The sequence below is a fragment of the Scyliorhinus torazame genome, chromosome 16 (genome assembly GCF_047496885.1).
Source record: "Scyliorhinus torazame isolate Kashiwa2021f chromosome 16, sScyTor2.1, whole genome shotgun sequence".
In the NCBI taxonomy this organism is placed as follows: Eukaryota; Metazoa; Chordata; class Chondrichthyes; order Carcharhiniformes; family Scyliorhinidae; genus Scyliorhinus; species Scyliorhinus torazame.
Window position 1 is genome coordinate 68,784,694 of NC_092722.1, and position 16,681 is coordinate 68,801,374.

At 52.7% G+C, this 16,681-nt stretch overlaps 1 protein-coding gene across 2 annotated transcripts in view; it reads left to right on the forward strand.

The window, feature by feature from the left end:
* Positions 1 to 16,681, forward strand: part of trpv6 (transient receptor potential cation channel, subfamily V, member 6) — a 164,461-nt gene that overhangs the window by 65,442 nt on the left and 82,338 nt on the right. Inside the window, exon 8 of one of the 2 annotated variants that reach the window (XM_072478604.1) lies at positions 14,186 to 14,398. The exons of the other annotated variant lie outside the window; for it this stretch is intronic. Coding sequence (XP_072334705.1) covers positions 14,186 to 14,398 — 213 coding nt within the window. The remainder of the gene's footprint in view (positions 1 to 14,185; positions 14,399 to 16,681) is intronic. 2 annotated transcript variants of the gene reach the window in all.

The window sequence follows — 16,681 nt, forward strand, 5'->3', positions numbered from 1 at the left end:
TGGGTCCATTGGGACTGTACCCAGTGGGAGTGAACAGGATTGGGTTTGGGTCCATTGGGACTGTACCCAGTGGGAGTGAACAGGATTGGGTTTGGGTCCATTGGGACTGTACCCACTGGGAGTGAACAGGATTGGGGTTGGGTCCATTGGGACTGTACCCACTGGGAGTGAACAGGATTGGGTTTGGGTCCATTGAGGCTGTACCCACTGGGAGTGAACAGGATTGGGTTTGGGTCCATTGGGACGGTACCCAGTGGGAGTGAACAGGATTGGGTTTGGGTCTATTGGGACTGTACCCACTGGGAGTGAACAGGATTAGGTTTGGGTCCATTGGGATTATGCCCAGTGGGAGTGAACAGGATTGGGGTTGGGTCCATTGGAATTGTGCCCAGTGGGAGTGAACAGGATTGGGTTTGGGTCCATTGGGACTGTACCCAGTGGGAGTGAACAGGATTGGGTTGGGTCCATTGGGACTGTACCCAGTGGGAGTGAACAGGATTGGGTTTGGGTCCATTGGGATTGTACCCAGTGGGAGTGAACAGGATTGGGGTTGGGTCCATTGGGACTGTACCCAGTGGGAGTGAACAGGATTGGGTTTGGGTCCATTGGGACTGTACCCAGTGGGAGTGAACAGGATTGGGTTTGGGTCCATTGGGACTGTACCCACTGGGAGTGAACAGGATTGGGGTTGGGTCCATTGGGACTGTACCCACTGGGAGTGAACAGGATTGGGTTTGGGTCCATTGAGGCTGTACCCACTGGGAGTGAACAGGATTGGGTTTGGGTCCATTGGGACGGTACCCAGTGGGAGTGAACAGGATTGGGTTTGGGTCCATTGGGACTGTACGCACTGGGAGTGAACAGGATTAGGTTTGGGTCCATTGGGATTATGCCCAGTGGGAGTGAACAGGATTGGGGTTGGGTCCATTGGAATTGTGCCCAGTGGGAGTGAACAGGATTGGGTTTGGGTCCATTGGGACTGTACCCAGTGGGAGTGAACAGGATTGGGTTGGGTCCATTGGGACTGTACCCAGTGGGAGTGAACAGGATTGGGTTTGGGTCCATTGGGATTGTGTCCAGTGGGAGTGAACAGGATTGGGTTTGGGTCCATTGGGATTGTGTCCAGTGGGTGTGAACAGGATTGGGGTTGGGTCCATTGGGACTGTACCCAGTGGGAGTGAACAGGATTGGGTTTGGGTCCATTGGGATTGTGTCCAGTGGGAGTGAACAGGATTGGGTTTGTGTCCATTGGGATTGTGTCCAGTGGGAGTGAACAGGATTGGGTTTGGGTCCATTGGGATTGTGTCCAGTGGGAGTGAACAGGATTGGGGTTGGGTCCATTGGGAATGTGTCCAGTGGGAGTGAACAGGATTGGGTTTGGGTCCATTGGGACTGTACCCAGTGGGAGTGAACAGGATTGGGGTTGGGTCCATTGGGACTGTACCCAGTGGGAGTGAACAGGATTGGGTTTGGGTCCATTGAGGCTGTACCCAGTGGGAGTGAACAGGATTGGGGTTGGGTCCATTGGGAATGTGTCCAGTGGGAGTGAACAGGATTGGGTTTGGGTCCATTGGGACTGTGCCCAGTGGGAGTGAACAGGATTGGGTTTGGGTCCATTGAGGCTGTACCCAGTGGGAGTGAACAGGATTGGGTTTGGGTCCATTGAGGCTGTACCCAGTGGGAGTGAACAGGATTGGGTTTGGGTCCATTGGGATTGTGCCCAGTGGGAGTGAACAGGATTGGGGTTGGGTCCATTGGGACCGTACCCAGTGGGAGTGAACAGGATTGGGGTTGGGTCCATTGGGACTGTACCCACTGGGAGTGAACAGGATTGGGTTTGGGTTCATTGAGGCTGTACCCAGTGGGAGTGAACAGGATTGGGGTTGGGTCCATTGGGACTGTACCCACTGGGAGTGAACAGGATTGGGGTTGAGTCCATTGGGACTGTACCCAGTGGGAGTGAACAGGATTGGGGTTGGGTCCATTGGGACTGTACCGACTGGGAGTGAACAGGATTGGGGTTGGGTCCATTGGGATTGTGCCCAGTGGGAGTGAACAGGATTGGGGTTGGGTCCATTGGGACTGTACCCAGTGGGAGTGAACAGGATTGGGTTTGGGTCCATTGGGATTGTGTCCAGTGGGAGTGAACAGGATTGGGGTTGGGTCCATTGGGATTGTGTCCAGTGGGAGTGAACAGGATTGGGTTTGGGTCCATTGAGGCTGTACCCAGTGGGAGTGAACAGGATTGGGGTTGGGTCCATTGGGACTGTACCCAGTGGGAGTGAACAGGATTAGGGTTAGGTCCATTGGGACTGTACCCAGTGGGAGTGAACAGGATTGGGGTTGGGTCCATTGGGACTGTACCCAGTGGGAGTGAACAGGATTGGGGTTGGGTCCATTGGGACTGTACCCAGTGGGAGTGAACAGGATTGGGTTTGGGTCCATTGGGACTGTACCCAGTGGGAGTGAACAGGATTGGGTTTGGTTCCATTGAGGCTGTACCCAGTGGGAGTGAACAGGATTGGGTTTGGGTCCATTGGGACTATACCCAGTGGGAGTGAACAGGATTGGGTATGGGTCCATTGGGACTGTACCCACTGGGAGTGAACAGGATTGGGGTTGGGTCCATTGGGATTGTGCCCAGTGGGAGTGAACAGGATTGGGGTTGGGTCCATTGGGACTGTACCCAGTGGGAGTGAACAGGATTGGGGTTGGGTCCACTGGGACTGTACCCAGTGGGAGTGAACAGGATTGGGGTTGGGTCCATTGGGATTGTGTCCAGTGGGAGTGAACAGGATTGGGTTTGGGTCCATTGGGACTGTACCCAGTGGGAGTGAACAGGATTGGGTTTTGGTCCATTGGGATTGTGTCCAGTGGGAGTGAACAGGATTGGGTTTGGGTCCATTGGGATTGTGTCCAGTGGGAGTGAACAGGATTGGCTTTGGGTCCATTGGGATTGGTCCAGTGGGAGTGAACAGGATTGGGGTTGGGTCCATTGGGATTGTGTCCAGTGGGAGTGAACAGGATTGGGGTTGGGACCATTGGGACTGTACCCACTGGGAGTGAACAGGATTGGGGTTGGGTCCATTGGGACTGTACCCACTGGGAGTGAACAGGATTGGGGTTGGGTCCATTGAGGCTGAACCCACTGGGAGTGAACAGGATTGGGTTTGGGTCCATTGGGATTGTGCCCAGTGGGAGTGAACAGGATTGGGTTTGCGTCCATTGGGATTGTGTCCAGTGGGAGTGAACAGGATTGGGTTTGGGTCCATTGGGGCTGTACCCAGTGGGAGTGAACAGGATTGGGTTTGGGTCCATTGGGATTGTGTCCAGTGGGAGTGAACAGGATTGGGTTTGGGTCCATTGGGATTGTGTCCAGTGGGAGTGAACAGGATTGGGGTTGGGTCCATTGGGATTGTGTCCAGTGGGAGTGAACAGGATTGGGGTTGGGTCCATTGGGATTGTGTCCAGTGGGAGTGAACAGGATTGGGGTTGGGTCCATTGGGACTGTACCCAGTGGGAGTGAACAGGATTGGGGTTGGGTCCATTGGGATTGTGTCCAGTGGGAGTGAACAGGATTGGGTTTGGGTCCATTGGGATTGTGTCCAGTGGGAGTGAACAGGATTGGGGTTGGGTCCATTGGGATTGTGTCCAGTGGGAGTGAACAGGATTGGGGTTGGGTCCATTGGGACTGTACCCACTGGGAGTGAACAGGATTGGGGTTGGGTCCATTGGGACTGTACCCAGTGGGAGTGAACAGGATTGGGGTTGGGTCCATTGGGACTTTACCCACTGGGAGTGAACAGGATTGGGTTTGGGTCCATTGGGATGGTGTCCAGTGTGAGAGAACAGGATTGGGGTTGGGTCCATTGGGACTGTACCCACTGGGAGTGAACAGGATTGGGGTTGGGTCCATTGGGACTGTACCGAGTGGGAGTGAACAGGATTGGGGTTGGGTCCATTGGGACTGTACCCACTGGGAGTGAACAGGATTGGGTTTGGGTCCATTGGGATGGTGTCCAGTGGGAGTGAACAGGATTGGGTTTGGGTACTTTGGGACTGTACCCACTGGGAGTGAACAGGATTGGGTTTGGGTCCATTGGGATGGTGTCCAGTGGGAGTGAACAGGATTGGGTTTGGGTCAATTGGGATGGTGTCCAGTGGGAGTGAACAGGATTGGGTTTGGGTCCATTGGGATGGTGTCCAGTGGGAGTGAACAGGATTGGGGTTGGGTCCATTGGGACTGTACCCACTGGGATTGAACAGGATTGGGGTTGGGTCCATTGGGACTGTACCCAGTGGGAGTGAACAGGATTGGGGTTGGGTCCATTGGGACTGTACCCACTGGGAGTGAACAGGATTAGGTTTGGGTCCATTGGGACTGTACCCAGTGGGAGTGAACAGAATTGGGGTTGGGTCCATTGGGACTGTACCCAGTGGGAGTGAACAGGATTGGGTTTGAGTCCATTGGGACTGTACCCAGTGGGAGTGAACAGGATTGGGGTTTGGGTCCATTGGGGCTGTACCCACTGGGAGTGAACAGGGTTGGGTTTGGGTCCATTGGGACTGTACCCACTGGGAGTGAACAAGATTGGGTTTGGGTCCATTGGGATTGTGCCCAGTGGGAGTGAACAGGATTGGGTTTGGGTCCATTGGGACTGTACCCACTGGGAGTGAACAGGATTGGCTTTGAGTCCATTGGGATTGTGTCCAGTGGGAGTTAACAGGAGTGGGGTTGGGTCCATTGGGACTGTACCCAGTTTGAGTGAACAGGATTGGGGTTGGGTCCATTGGGACTGTACCCACTGGGAGTGAACAGGATTGGGGTTGGGTCCATTGGGACTGTACCCAGTGGGAGTGAACAGGATTGGGTTTGGGTCCATTGGGACTGTACCCAGTGGGAGTGAACAGGATTGGGGTTGGGTCCATTGGGACTGTACCCACTGGGAGTGAACAGGATTGGGGTTGGGTCCATTGGGATTGTGTCCAGTGGGAGTGAACAGGATTGGGGTTGGGTCCATTGGGATTGTGTCCAGTGGGAGTGAACAGGATTGGGTTTGGGTCCATTGAGGCTGTACCCAGTGGGAGTGAACAGGATTGGGGTTGGGTCCATTGGGACTGTGTCCAGTGGGAGTGAACAGGATTGGGTTTGGGTCCATTGGGACTGTACCCAGTGGGAGTGAACAGGATTGGGTTTGGGTCCATTGGGATTGTGTCCAGTGGGAGTGAACAGGATTGGGTTTGTGTCCATTGGGATTGTGTCCAGTGGGAGTGAACAGGATTGGGTTTGGGTCCATTGGGATTGTGTCCAGTGGGAGTGAACAGGATTGGGGTTGGGTCCATTGGGAATGTGTCCAGTGGGAGTGAACAGGATTGGGTTTGGGTCCATTGGGACTGTACCCAGTGGGAGTGAACAGGATTGGGGTTGGGTCCATTGGGACTGTACCCAGTGGGAGTGAACAGGATTGGGTTTGGGTCCATTGAGGCTGTACCCAGTGGGAGTGAACAGGATTGGGGTTGGGTCCATTGGGAATGTGTCCAGTGGGAGTGAACAGGATTGGGTTTGGGTCCATTGGGACTGTGCCCAGTGGGAGTGAACAGGATTGGGTTTGGGTCCATTGAGGCTGTACCCAGTGGGAGTGAACAGGATTGGGTTTGGGTCCATTGAGGCTGTACCCAGTGGGAGTGAACAGGATTGGGTTTGGGTCCATTGGGATTGTGCCCAGTGGGAGTGAACAGGATTGGGGTTGGGTCCATTGGGACCGTACCCAGTGGGAGTGAACAGGATTGGGGTTGGGTCCATTGGGACTGTACCCACTGGGAGTGAACAGGATTGGGTTTGGGTTCATTGAGGCTGTACCCAGTGGGAGTGAACAGGATTGGGGTTGGGTCCATTGGGACTGTACCCACTGGGAGTGAACAGGATTGGGGTTGAGTCCATTGGGACTGTACCCAGTGGGAGTGAACAGGATTGGGGTTGGGTCCATTGGGACTGTACCGACTGGGAGTGAACAGGATTGGGGTTGGGTCCATTGGGATTGTGCCCAGTGGGAGTGAACAGGATTGGGGTTGGGTCCATTGGGACTGTACCCAGTGGAAGTGAACAGGATTGGGTTTGGGTCCATTGGGATTGTGTCCAGTGGGAGTGAACAGGATTGGGGTTGGGTCCATTGGGATTGTGTCCAGTGGGAGTGAACAGGATTGGGTTTGGGTCCATTGAGGCTGTACCCAGTGGGAGTGAACAGGATTGGGGTTGGGTCCATTGGGACTGTACCCAGTGGGTGTGAACAGGATTGGGGTTAGGTCCATTGGGACTGTACCCAGTGGGAGTGAACAGGATTGGGGTTGGGTCCATTGGGACTGTACCCAGTGGGAGTGAACAGGATTGGGGTTGGGTCCATTGGGACTGTACCCAGTGGGAGTGAACAGGATTGGGTTTGGGTCCATTGGGACTGTACCCAGTGGGAGTGAACAGGATTGGGTTTGGTTCCATTGAGGCTGTACCCAGTGGGAGTGAACAGGATTGGGTTTGGGTCCATTGGGACTATACCCAGTGGGAGTGAACAGGATTGGGTATGGGTCCATTGGGACTGTACCCACTGGGAGTGAACAGGATTGGGGTTGGGTCCATTGGGATTGTGCCCAGTGGGAGTGAACAGGATTGGGGTTGGGTCCATTGGGACTGTACCCAGTGGGAGTGAACAGGATTGGGGTTGGGTCCACTGGGACTGTACCCAGTGGGAGTGAACAGGATTGGGGTTGGGTCCATTGGGATTGTGTCCAGTGGGAGTGAACAGGATTGGGTTTGGGTCCATTGGGACTGTACCCAGTGGGAGTGAACAGGATTGGGTTTTGGTCCATTGGGATTGTGTCCAGTGGGAGTGAACAGGATTGGGTTTGGGTCCATTGGGATTGTGTCCAGTGGGAGTGAACAGGATTGGCTTTGGGTCCATTGGGATTGGTCCAGTGGGAGTGAACAGGATTGGGGTTGGGTCCATTGGGATTGTGTCCAGTGGGAGTGAACAGGATTGGGGTTGGGACCATTGGGACTGTACCCACTGGGAGTGAACAGGATTGGGGTTGGGTCCATTGGGACTGTACCCACTGGGAGTGAACAGGATTGGGGTTGGGTCCATTGAGGCTGTACCCACTGGGAGTGAACAGGATTGGGTTTGGGTCCATTGGGATTGTGCCCAGTGGGAGTGAACAGGATTGGGTTAGCGTCCATTGGGATTGTGTCCAGTGGGAGTGAACAGGATTGGGTTTGGGTCCATTGGGGCTGTACCCAGTGGGAGTGAACAGGATTGGGTTTGGGTCCATTGGGATTGTGTCCAGTGGGAGTGAACAGGATTGGGTTTGGGTCCATTGGGATTGTGTCCAGTGGGAGTGAACAGGATTGGGGTTGGGTCCATTGGGATTGTGTCCAGTGGGAGTGAACAGGATTGGGGTTGGGTCCATTGGGATTGTGTCCAGTGGGAGTGAACAGGATTGGGGTTGGGTCCATTGGGACTGTACCCAGTGGGAGTGAACAGGATTGGGGTTGGGTCCATTGGGATTGTGTCCAGTGGGAGTGAACAGGATTGGGTTTGGGTCCATTGGGATTGTGTCCAGTGGGAGTGAACAGGATTGGGGTTGGGTCCATTGGGATTGTGTCCAGTGGGAGTGAACAGGATTGGGGTTGGGTCCATTGGGACTGTACCCACTGGGAGTGAACAGGATTGGGGTTGGGTCCATTGGGACTGTACCCAGTGGGAGTGAACAGGATTGGGGTTGGGTCCATTGGGACTTTACCCACTGGGAGTGAACAGGATTGGGTTTGGGTCCATTGGGATGGTGTCCAGTGTGAGTGAACAGGATTGGGGTTGGGTCCATTGGGACTGTACCCACTGGGAGTGAACAGGATTGGGGTTGGGTCCATTGGGACTGTACCGAGTGGGAGTGAACAGGATTGGGGTTGGGTCCATTGGGACTGTACCCACTGGGAGTGAACAGGATTGGGTTTGGGTCCATTGGGATGGTGTCCAGTGGGAGTGAACAGGATTGGGTTTGGGTACTTTGGGACTGTACCCACTGGGAGTGAACAGGATTGGGTTTGGGTCCATTGGGATGGTGTCCAGTGGGAGTGAACAGGATTGGGTTTGGGTCAATTGGGATGGTGTCCAGTGGGAGTGAACAGGATTGGGTTTGGGTCCATTGGGATGGTGTCCAGTGGGAGTGAACAGGATTGGGGTTGGGTCCATTGGGACTGTACCCACTGGGATTGAACAGGATTGGGGTTGGGTCCATTGGGACTGTACCCAGTGGGAGTGAACAGGATTGGGGTTGGGTCCATTGGGACTGTACCCACTGGGAGTGAACAGGATTAGGTTTGGGTCCATTGGGACTGTACCCAGTGGGAGTGAACAGAATTGGGGTTGGGTCCATTGGGACTGTACCCAGTGGGAGTGAACAGGATTGGGTTTGAGTCCATTGGGACTGTACCCAGTGGGAGTGAACAGGATTGGGGTTTGGGTCCATTGGGGCTGTACCCACTGGGAGTGAACAGGGTTGGGTTTGGGTCCATTGGGACTGTACCCACTGGGAGTGAACAAGATTGGGTTTGGGTCCATTGGGATTGTGCCCAGTGGGAGTGAACAGGATTGGGTTTGGGTCCATTGGGACTGTACCCACTGGGAGTGAACAGGATTGGCTTTGAGTCCATTGGGATTGTGTCCAGTGGGAGTTAACAGGAGTGGGGTTGGGTCCATTGGGACTGTACCCAGTTTGAGTGAACAGGATTGGGGTTGGGTCCATTGGGACTGTACCCACTGGGAGTGAACAGGATTGGGGTTGGGTCCATTGGGACTGTACCCAGTGGGAGTGAACAGGATTGGGTTTGGGTCCATTGGGACTGTACCCAGTGGGAGTGAACAGGATTGGGGTTGGGTCCATTGGGACTGTACCCACTGGGAGTGAACAGGATTGGGGTTGGGTCCATTGGGATTGTGTCCAGTGGGAGTGAACAGGATTGGGGTTGGGTCCATTGGGATTGTGTCCAGTGGGAGTGAACAGGATTGGGTTTGGGTCCATTGAGGCTGTACCCAGTGGGAGTGAACAGGATTGGGGTTGGGTCCATTGGGACTGTACCCAGTGTGAGTGAACAGGATTGGGGTTGGGTCCATTGGGACTGTACCCAGTGGGAGTGAACAGGATTGGGGTTGGGTCCATTGGGACTGTACCCAGTGGGAGTGAACAGGATTGGGTTTGGGTCCATTGGGACTGTACCCAGTGGGAGTGAACAGGATTGGTTTTGGGTCCATTGAGGCTGTAACCAGTGGGAGTGAACAGGATTGGGGTTGGGTCCATTGGGACTATACCCAGTGGGAGTGAACAGGATTGGGTATGGGTCCATTGGGACTGTACCCACTGGGAGTGAACAGGATTAGGGTTGGGTCCATTGGGATTGTGCCCAGTGGGAGTGAACAGGATTGGGGTTGGGTCCATTGGGACTGTACCCACTGAGAGTGAACAGGATTGGGGTTGGGTCCATTGGGACTGTACCCAGTGGGAGTGAACAGGATTGGGGTTGGGTCCATTGGGACTGTACCCAGTGGGAGTGAACAGGAGTGGGTTTGGGTCCATTGGGATGGTGTCCAGTGGGAGTGAACAGGATTGGGTTTGGGTCCATTGGGACTGTACCCACTGGGAGTGAACAGGATTGGGTTTGGGTCCATTGGGATGGTGTCCAGTGGGAGTGAACAGGATTGGGTTTGGGTCAATTGGGATGGTGTCCAGTGGGAGTGAACAGGATTGGGGTTGGGTCCATTGGGACGATACCCACTGGGAGTGAACAGGATTGGGGTTGGTTCCATTGGGACTGTACCCACTGGGAGTGAACAGGATTGGGGTTGGGTCCATTGGGACTGTACCCAGTGGGAGTGAACAGGATTGGGGTTGGGTCAATTGGGACTGTACCCACTGGGAGTGAACAGGATTGGGTTTGGGTCCATTGGGACTGTACCCAGTGGGAGTGAACAGGATTGGGGTTGGGTCCATTGGGATTGTGTCCAGTGGGAGTGAACAGGATTGGGTTTGGGTCCATTGGGACTGTACCCAGTGGGAGTGAACAGGATTGGGTTTGGGTCCATTGGGATTGTGTCCAGTGGGAGTGAACAGGATTGGGTTTGGGTCCATTGGGATTGTGTCCAGTGGGAGTGAACAGGATTGGGTTTGGGTCCACTGGAATTGTGTCCAGTGGGAGTGAACAGGATTGGGGTTGGGTCCATTGGGATTGTGTCCAGTGGGAGTGAACAGGATTGAGGTTGGGTCCATTGGGACTGTACCCACTGGGAGTGAACAGGATTGGGGTTGGGTCCATTGGGACTGTACCCACTGGGAGTGAACAGGATTGGGGTTGGGTCCATTGAGGCTGTACCCAGTGGGAGTTAACAGGATTGGGTTTGGGTCCATTGGGATTTTGCCCAGTGGGAGTGAACAGGATTGGGTTTGGGTCCATTGGGATTGTGTCCAGTGGGAGTGAACAGGATTGGGTTTGGGTCCATTGGGGCTGTACCCAGTGGGAGTGAACAGGATTGGGTTTGGGTCCATTGGGACTGTACCCAGTGGGAGTGAACAGGATTGGGGTTGGGTCCATTGGGACTGTACCCAGTGGGAGTGAACAGGATTGGGGTTGGGTCCATTGGGACTGTACCCAGTGGGAGTGAACAGGATTGGGGTTGGGTCCATTGGGACTGTACCCAGTGGGAGTGAACAGGATTGGGTTTGGGTCCATTGGGACTGTAACCAGTGGGAGTGAACAGGATTGGTTTTGGGTCCATTGAGGCTGTACCCAGTGGGAGTGAACAGGATTGGGTTTGGGTCCATTGGGACTATACCCAGTGGGAGTGAACAGGATTGGGTATGGGTCCATTGGGACTGTACCCACTGGGAGTGAACAGGATTGGGGTTGGGTCCATTGGGATTGTGCCCAGTGGGAGTGAACAGGATTGGGGTTGGGTCCATTGGGACTGTACCCACTGAGAGTGAACAGGATTGGGGTTGGGTCCATTGGGACTGTACCCAGTGGGAGTGAACAGGATTGGGGTTGGGTCCATTGGGACTGTACCCAGTGGGAGTGAACAGGATTGGGGTTGGGTCCATTGGGACTGTACCCAGTGGGAGTGAACAGGATTGGGGTTGGGTCCATTGGGATTGTGTCCAGTGGGAGTGAACAGGATTGGGTTTGGGTCCATTGGGACTGTACCCAGTGGGAGTGAACAGGATTGGGTTTGGGTCCATTGGGATTGTGTCCAGTGGGAGTGAACAGGATTGGGTTTGGGTCCATTGGGATTGTGTCCAGTGGGAGTGAACAGGATTGGGTTTGGGTCCACTGGAATTGTGTCCAGTGGGAGTGAACAGGATTGGGGTTGGGTCCATTGGGATTGTGTCCAGTGGGAGTGAACAGGATTGAGGTTGGGTCCATTGGGACTGTACCCACTGGGAGTGAACAGGATTGGGGTTGGGTCCATTGGGACTGTACCCACTGGGAGTGAACAGGATTGGGGTTGGGTCCATTGAGGCTGTACCCAGTGGGAGTTAACAGGATTGGGTTTGGGTCCATTGGGATTGTGCCCAGTGGGAGTGAACAGGATTGGGTTTGGGTCCATTGGGATTGTGTCCAGTGGGAGTGAACAGGATTGGGTTTGGGTCCATTGGGACTGTACCCAGTGGGAGTGAACAGGATTGGGTTTGGGTCCATTGGGATTGTGTTCAGTGGGAGTGAACAGGATTGGGTTTGGGTCCATTGGGATTGTGTTCAGTGGGAGTGAACAGGATTGGGGTTGGGTCCATTGGGATTGTGTCCAGTGGGAGTGAACAGGATTGGGGTTGGGTCCATTGGGACTGGACCCACTGGGAGTGAACAGGATTGGGGTTGGGTCCATTGGGACTGTACCCAGTGGGAGTGTACAGGATTGGGGTTGGGTCCATTGGGACTGTACCCACTGGGGGTGAACAGGATTGGGTTTGGGACCATTGGGATGGTGTCCAATGGGAGTGAACAGGATTGGGGTTGGGTCCATTGGGATGGTGTCCAGTGGGAGTGAACAGGATTGGGGTTGGGTCCATTGGGACTGTACCCACTGGGAGTGAACAGGATTGGGTTTGGGTCCATTGGGACTGTACCCAGTGGGAGTGAACAGGATTGGGGTTGGGTCCATTGGGACTGTACCCACTGGGAGTGAACAGGATTGGGTTTGGGTCCATTGGGCGGTACGCAGTGGGAGTGAACAGGATTGGGTTTCGGTCCATTGGGATTGTGTCCAGTGGGAGTGAACAGGATTGGGTTTGGGTCCAGTGGGACTGTACCCAGTGGGAGTGAACAGGATTGGGTTTGGGTCCATTGGGACTGTACCCAGTGGGAGTGAACAGGATTGGGGTTGGGTCCATTGGGACTGTGCCCAGTGGGACTGAACAGGATTGGGTTTGAGTCCATTGGGCCTGTACCCAGTGGGAGTGAATAGGATTGGGGTTTGGGTCCATTGGGACTGTACCCACTGGGAGTGAACAGGATTGGGTTTGGGTCCATTGGGACTGTACCCACTGGGAGTGAACAGGATTGGGTTTGGGTCCATTGGAATTGTGCCCAGTGGGAGTGAACAGGATTGGGTTTGGGTCCATTGGGACTGTACCCACTGGGAGTGAACAGGATTGGGTTTGAGTCCATTGGGATTGTGTCCAGTGGGAGTGAACAGGAGTGGGGTTGGGTCCATTGGGACTGTACCCAGTGGGAGTGAACAGGATTTGGGTTGGGTCCATTGGGACTGTACCCACTGGGAGTGAACAGGATTGGGGTTGGGTCCATTGGGACTGTACCCAGTGGGAGTGAACAGGATTGGGTTTGGGTCTATTGGGACTGTACCCAGTGGGAGTGAACAGGATTGGGGTTGGGTCCATTGGGACTGTACCCACTGGGAGTGAACAGGATTGGGTTTGGGTCCATTGGGATTGTATCCAGTGGGAGTGAACAGGATTGGGGTTGGGTCCATTGGCATTGTCTCCAGTGGGAGTGAACAGGATTGGGGTTGGGTCCATTGTGATTGTGTCCAGAGGGAGTGAACAGGATTGGGTTGGTTCCATTGGGACTGTACCCAGTGGGAGTGAACAGGATTGGGGTTGGGTCCATTGAGGCTGTACCCAGTGGGAGTGAACAGGATTGGGTTTGGGACCATTGAGGCTGTGCCCAGTGGGAGTGAACAGGATTGGGTTTGGGTCCATTGTGATGGTGTCCAGTGGGAGTGAACAGGATTGGGTTTGGGTCCATTGAGGCTGTACCCAGTGGGAGTGAACAGGATTGGGTTGGGTCCATTGGGACTGTACCCAGTGGGAGTGAACAGGATTGGGGTTGGGTCCATTGGGACTGTACCCAGTGGGAGTGAACAGGATTGGGGTTGGGTCCATTGGGACTGTACCCAGTGGGAGTGAACAGGATTGGGTTTGGGTCCATTGGGACTGTACCCACTGGGAGTGAACAGGATTGGGTTTGGGTCCATTGGGACTGTACCCAGTGGGAGTGAACAGGATTGGATTTGGGTCCATTGGGACTGTACCCACTGGGAGTGAACAGAATTGGGGTTGGGTCCATTGGGACTGTACCCAGTCGGAGTGAACAGGATTGGGTTTGGGTCCATTGGGATTGTGTCCAGTGGGAGTGAACAGGAAGGGGTTTGGTTTTCTGTTTGTGTGCAGTGGGAGGGAGTGGGAATGTTGGGATTTTGTACAGGCAGAGTGAAAGGGAAGGAGTTTGGTTTCATTGGGATTGTGTACAGAGTGATTGGATGGGAAGGGCTTTGGATCCATTGGATTTCTGTCCAAAGCGAGTGAACAGGAAAGGCTTTGAGTCCATCGGGATTGTGCCCCGTGAGAGGGAACGGGACGAGATTTGGATACTTTAGGATTGTGTACAATTAAAGGCAACGGGAAGGGGTTTGAATCCAGTGGGATTGTGTACAGTAGGAGGGAACAGGAAGGGGTTTTGTTTTATTGAGATTGTGTACAGTGGGCTTGAATGGGAAGGGGTTTGGGTCTGTTGGGATTGTGTACAGTGGGAGGGAACAATTTAGATTGTGCTTTGGGTATTTAGTTATTTTAGTTTTCGAACATGGTCCCGTGTCTTCTTGCTAAATGTGACTAAAATTCTCTGCATCAGGCTCTCCGGATACTTGACCTGCCGCCTCTGAAACAGCTGATCAGTTTGAAATGGAATAAATATGGGAAATATTATTTCCGCATCCTGACCATCCTTTACCTGTTTTACATCATCACCTTCACCCTCTGCTGTGCCCATCGCCCATTGAAACTCCGACGAGGAAACATCACTGATTCCAGAGACACAACAATCTACATTCAGAGAAACCTCCAGGTGACAGACTGTGTCTCAGCTGTTTGTATGCGTGTGTGTTTGAGTGAGCGAGTATGTTTGTTTGTGTGAGTGTGTGTGAGTGTGTGTTGGTAATTGTGTGTGTGAGAGCGTATGAGTATGTGTGCTCATGTGTGACTCTGTGTGTTTGTGAGTGTGTGCAGTGTGAGTGAGTGTGAGTGAGCACTTGAGTGTGTGTGAGAGTATGAGTGAGTGTGTGTGGGTGTGAGTTAATGTGTGCAAATGCGAGTGTGCGTATGAGTGTGTGTGCGCAAATGTTTGACTGTGAGTGTGAATGTGTGAGCTTGTTTGTGGGTGTGAGTGTCAGGGTGTGAGTGTCAGGGTGTGAGTGTGAGAGTGTGTGTCAGTATGCTAGACAGTGAGTGTGTGGCTGTGTGAGTATGAGAGTGAGTGTGAGTGTGAAAGTGTTTCTATATGTCAGTATGTGTGAGTGTGTGGGAGTGCAAGTGTGTGCATGTGAGAGATTATATGTGAGAGTGTGAGAGTGTTTGTGAGTGTGCATGTGTGTGCGAGAGACTATGTGGGAGTATGTATGGAAGAATGTGTGTGAGAGGGTACGTGCGGGTTGAGAGAGTGTAAGTGAGTGTGTGTGTGTGAATGTGAGTGTGTTGGACTGTGTGAGTGCGTGACTGTCCGTGAGAGTATGAGTGTGTGTGTCAGTGTTTGTGAGTATGTTAGTGTGTATGAGATTGTGACCGTGTCTAAGAGTATGTGTGGAGTGTGTGTGTGTGAGTGAATGAAAGTGTGTGTGAAAATGAGTGTGCATGTGAGTGTGTGTCAGAAGATGAAAGTGTGTGTGAGGGTGTTTGTGTGTGTCTGAGAGAGACTGTGTGAGTGTGAGATAGTGTGTGATTATGAGAGTGAGTGAGGGTGAAAGTGTGTTTCAGTATGTGAGTGTGCGCGAGGGTGTGAGCGTGTGTAAGTGTGTGTGATTGTGAGTGTGTGTGAGCGTGTGTGGCTGTACATGTGTGTGTCGAAGAGAGGGAGTGTATGTGAGTGTGTGTGAGAGTGTGTGTATAGTTGTGAGTGAGTGGGTGTGAGAGTATGTATGAGTGTGTGTTTGGGAGTGTGTGTGAAAATGAGTGTGCATGTGAGTGTGTGTCAGAAGATGAAAGTGTGTGTGAGGGTTGTGTGTGTGTCTGAGAGAGAATGTATATGAGAGAGTATGTGAGTGTGAGAGTGTTGTTATGGGCCAGGGTTTAGAGAACCCCAAAGTGTATCATGGAGTCACCTGACCCACAACTTTTAGTAGATTGTGGTATGGGGAGCACACAGCCCACTCTACAGGTGTGGTACAGCAGAAATGGAAAAGTATTTTTTAAAGCAAAACAATGTTTATTCTATGAACTCAAGTTAACCTTTTTAAAACAGTGAATATCTTAGCAACCATCAATTCAAATACACCCCCCAAAGAATACAACACTAAGTAATCTGTATGCTGTTCGTTTAACATCCAAAAGACTTAACAAACCTCCAAACAGAAGCTCATCAGGGTTTACATTCAATACTGAAACCTTTTACAATTCTGGGTTCACCAAATGATTAAGAGATAGTCCTTCATGGCAGACTTCAGATGCAGCTCACTGAAACACACAGACACACCCAAGCTTTTTCAAACTGAAACTAAAAAGCAGAAGTGGAGCTCAGCTCCACCCACACTCTGACATCACTCCAGTAACATGAGCAGCTCCATTTCTTAAAGGTACATTTCTTAAACACCCATTTCTTAAAGGCACTCTCACATGACAGTGTGCATGTGAGTGTGTGTCAGAAGATGAGTGTGTGTGTGAGGGTGTTTGTGTGTGTCTGCGAGACTGTGTGAGAGAGAATGTATATGAGAGAGTGTGTGTCAGTGTGTGAATTTTTGAGTGTGTGTGAGTGTGTATATGTGAGAGTGTGTGATTATGAGAGTGAGTGAGGGTGAAAGTGTGTGTTTCAGTATTGAGTGTGTGTGAGAGTATGAGTGTGTGTAAGTTTAGTGTGTGATTGTGAGTGTGTGGTTGTACATGTGTGTGTCTAAGAGAGAGAGACTGTGTGAGAGAGAGTGTATGAGTGTATATTTGTGAGTGAATGGGTGTGAGAGTACGTGTGAGTGTGTGTTTGAGAGTGTGTGTGAGTGTATGAGAATGTAAGTGTGTGAGAATGTGAGTGTGTATGTGTGAGAGTGTATGATTATGAGAGTGAGTGAGGGTGAAAGTGAGCGTTTCAATATGTGAGTGTGCGCGAGAGTGTGAGTGTGTGTAAGTTTAGTGTGTGATTGTGAGT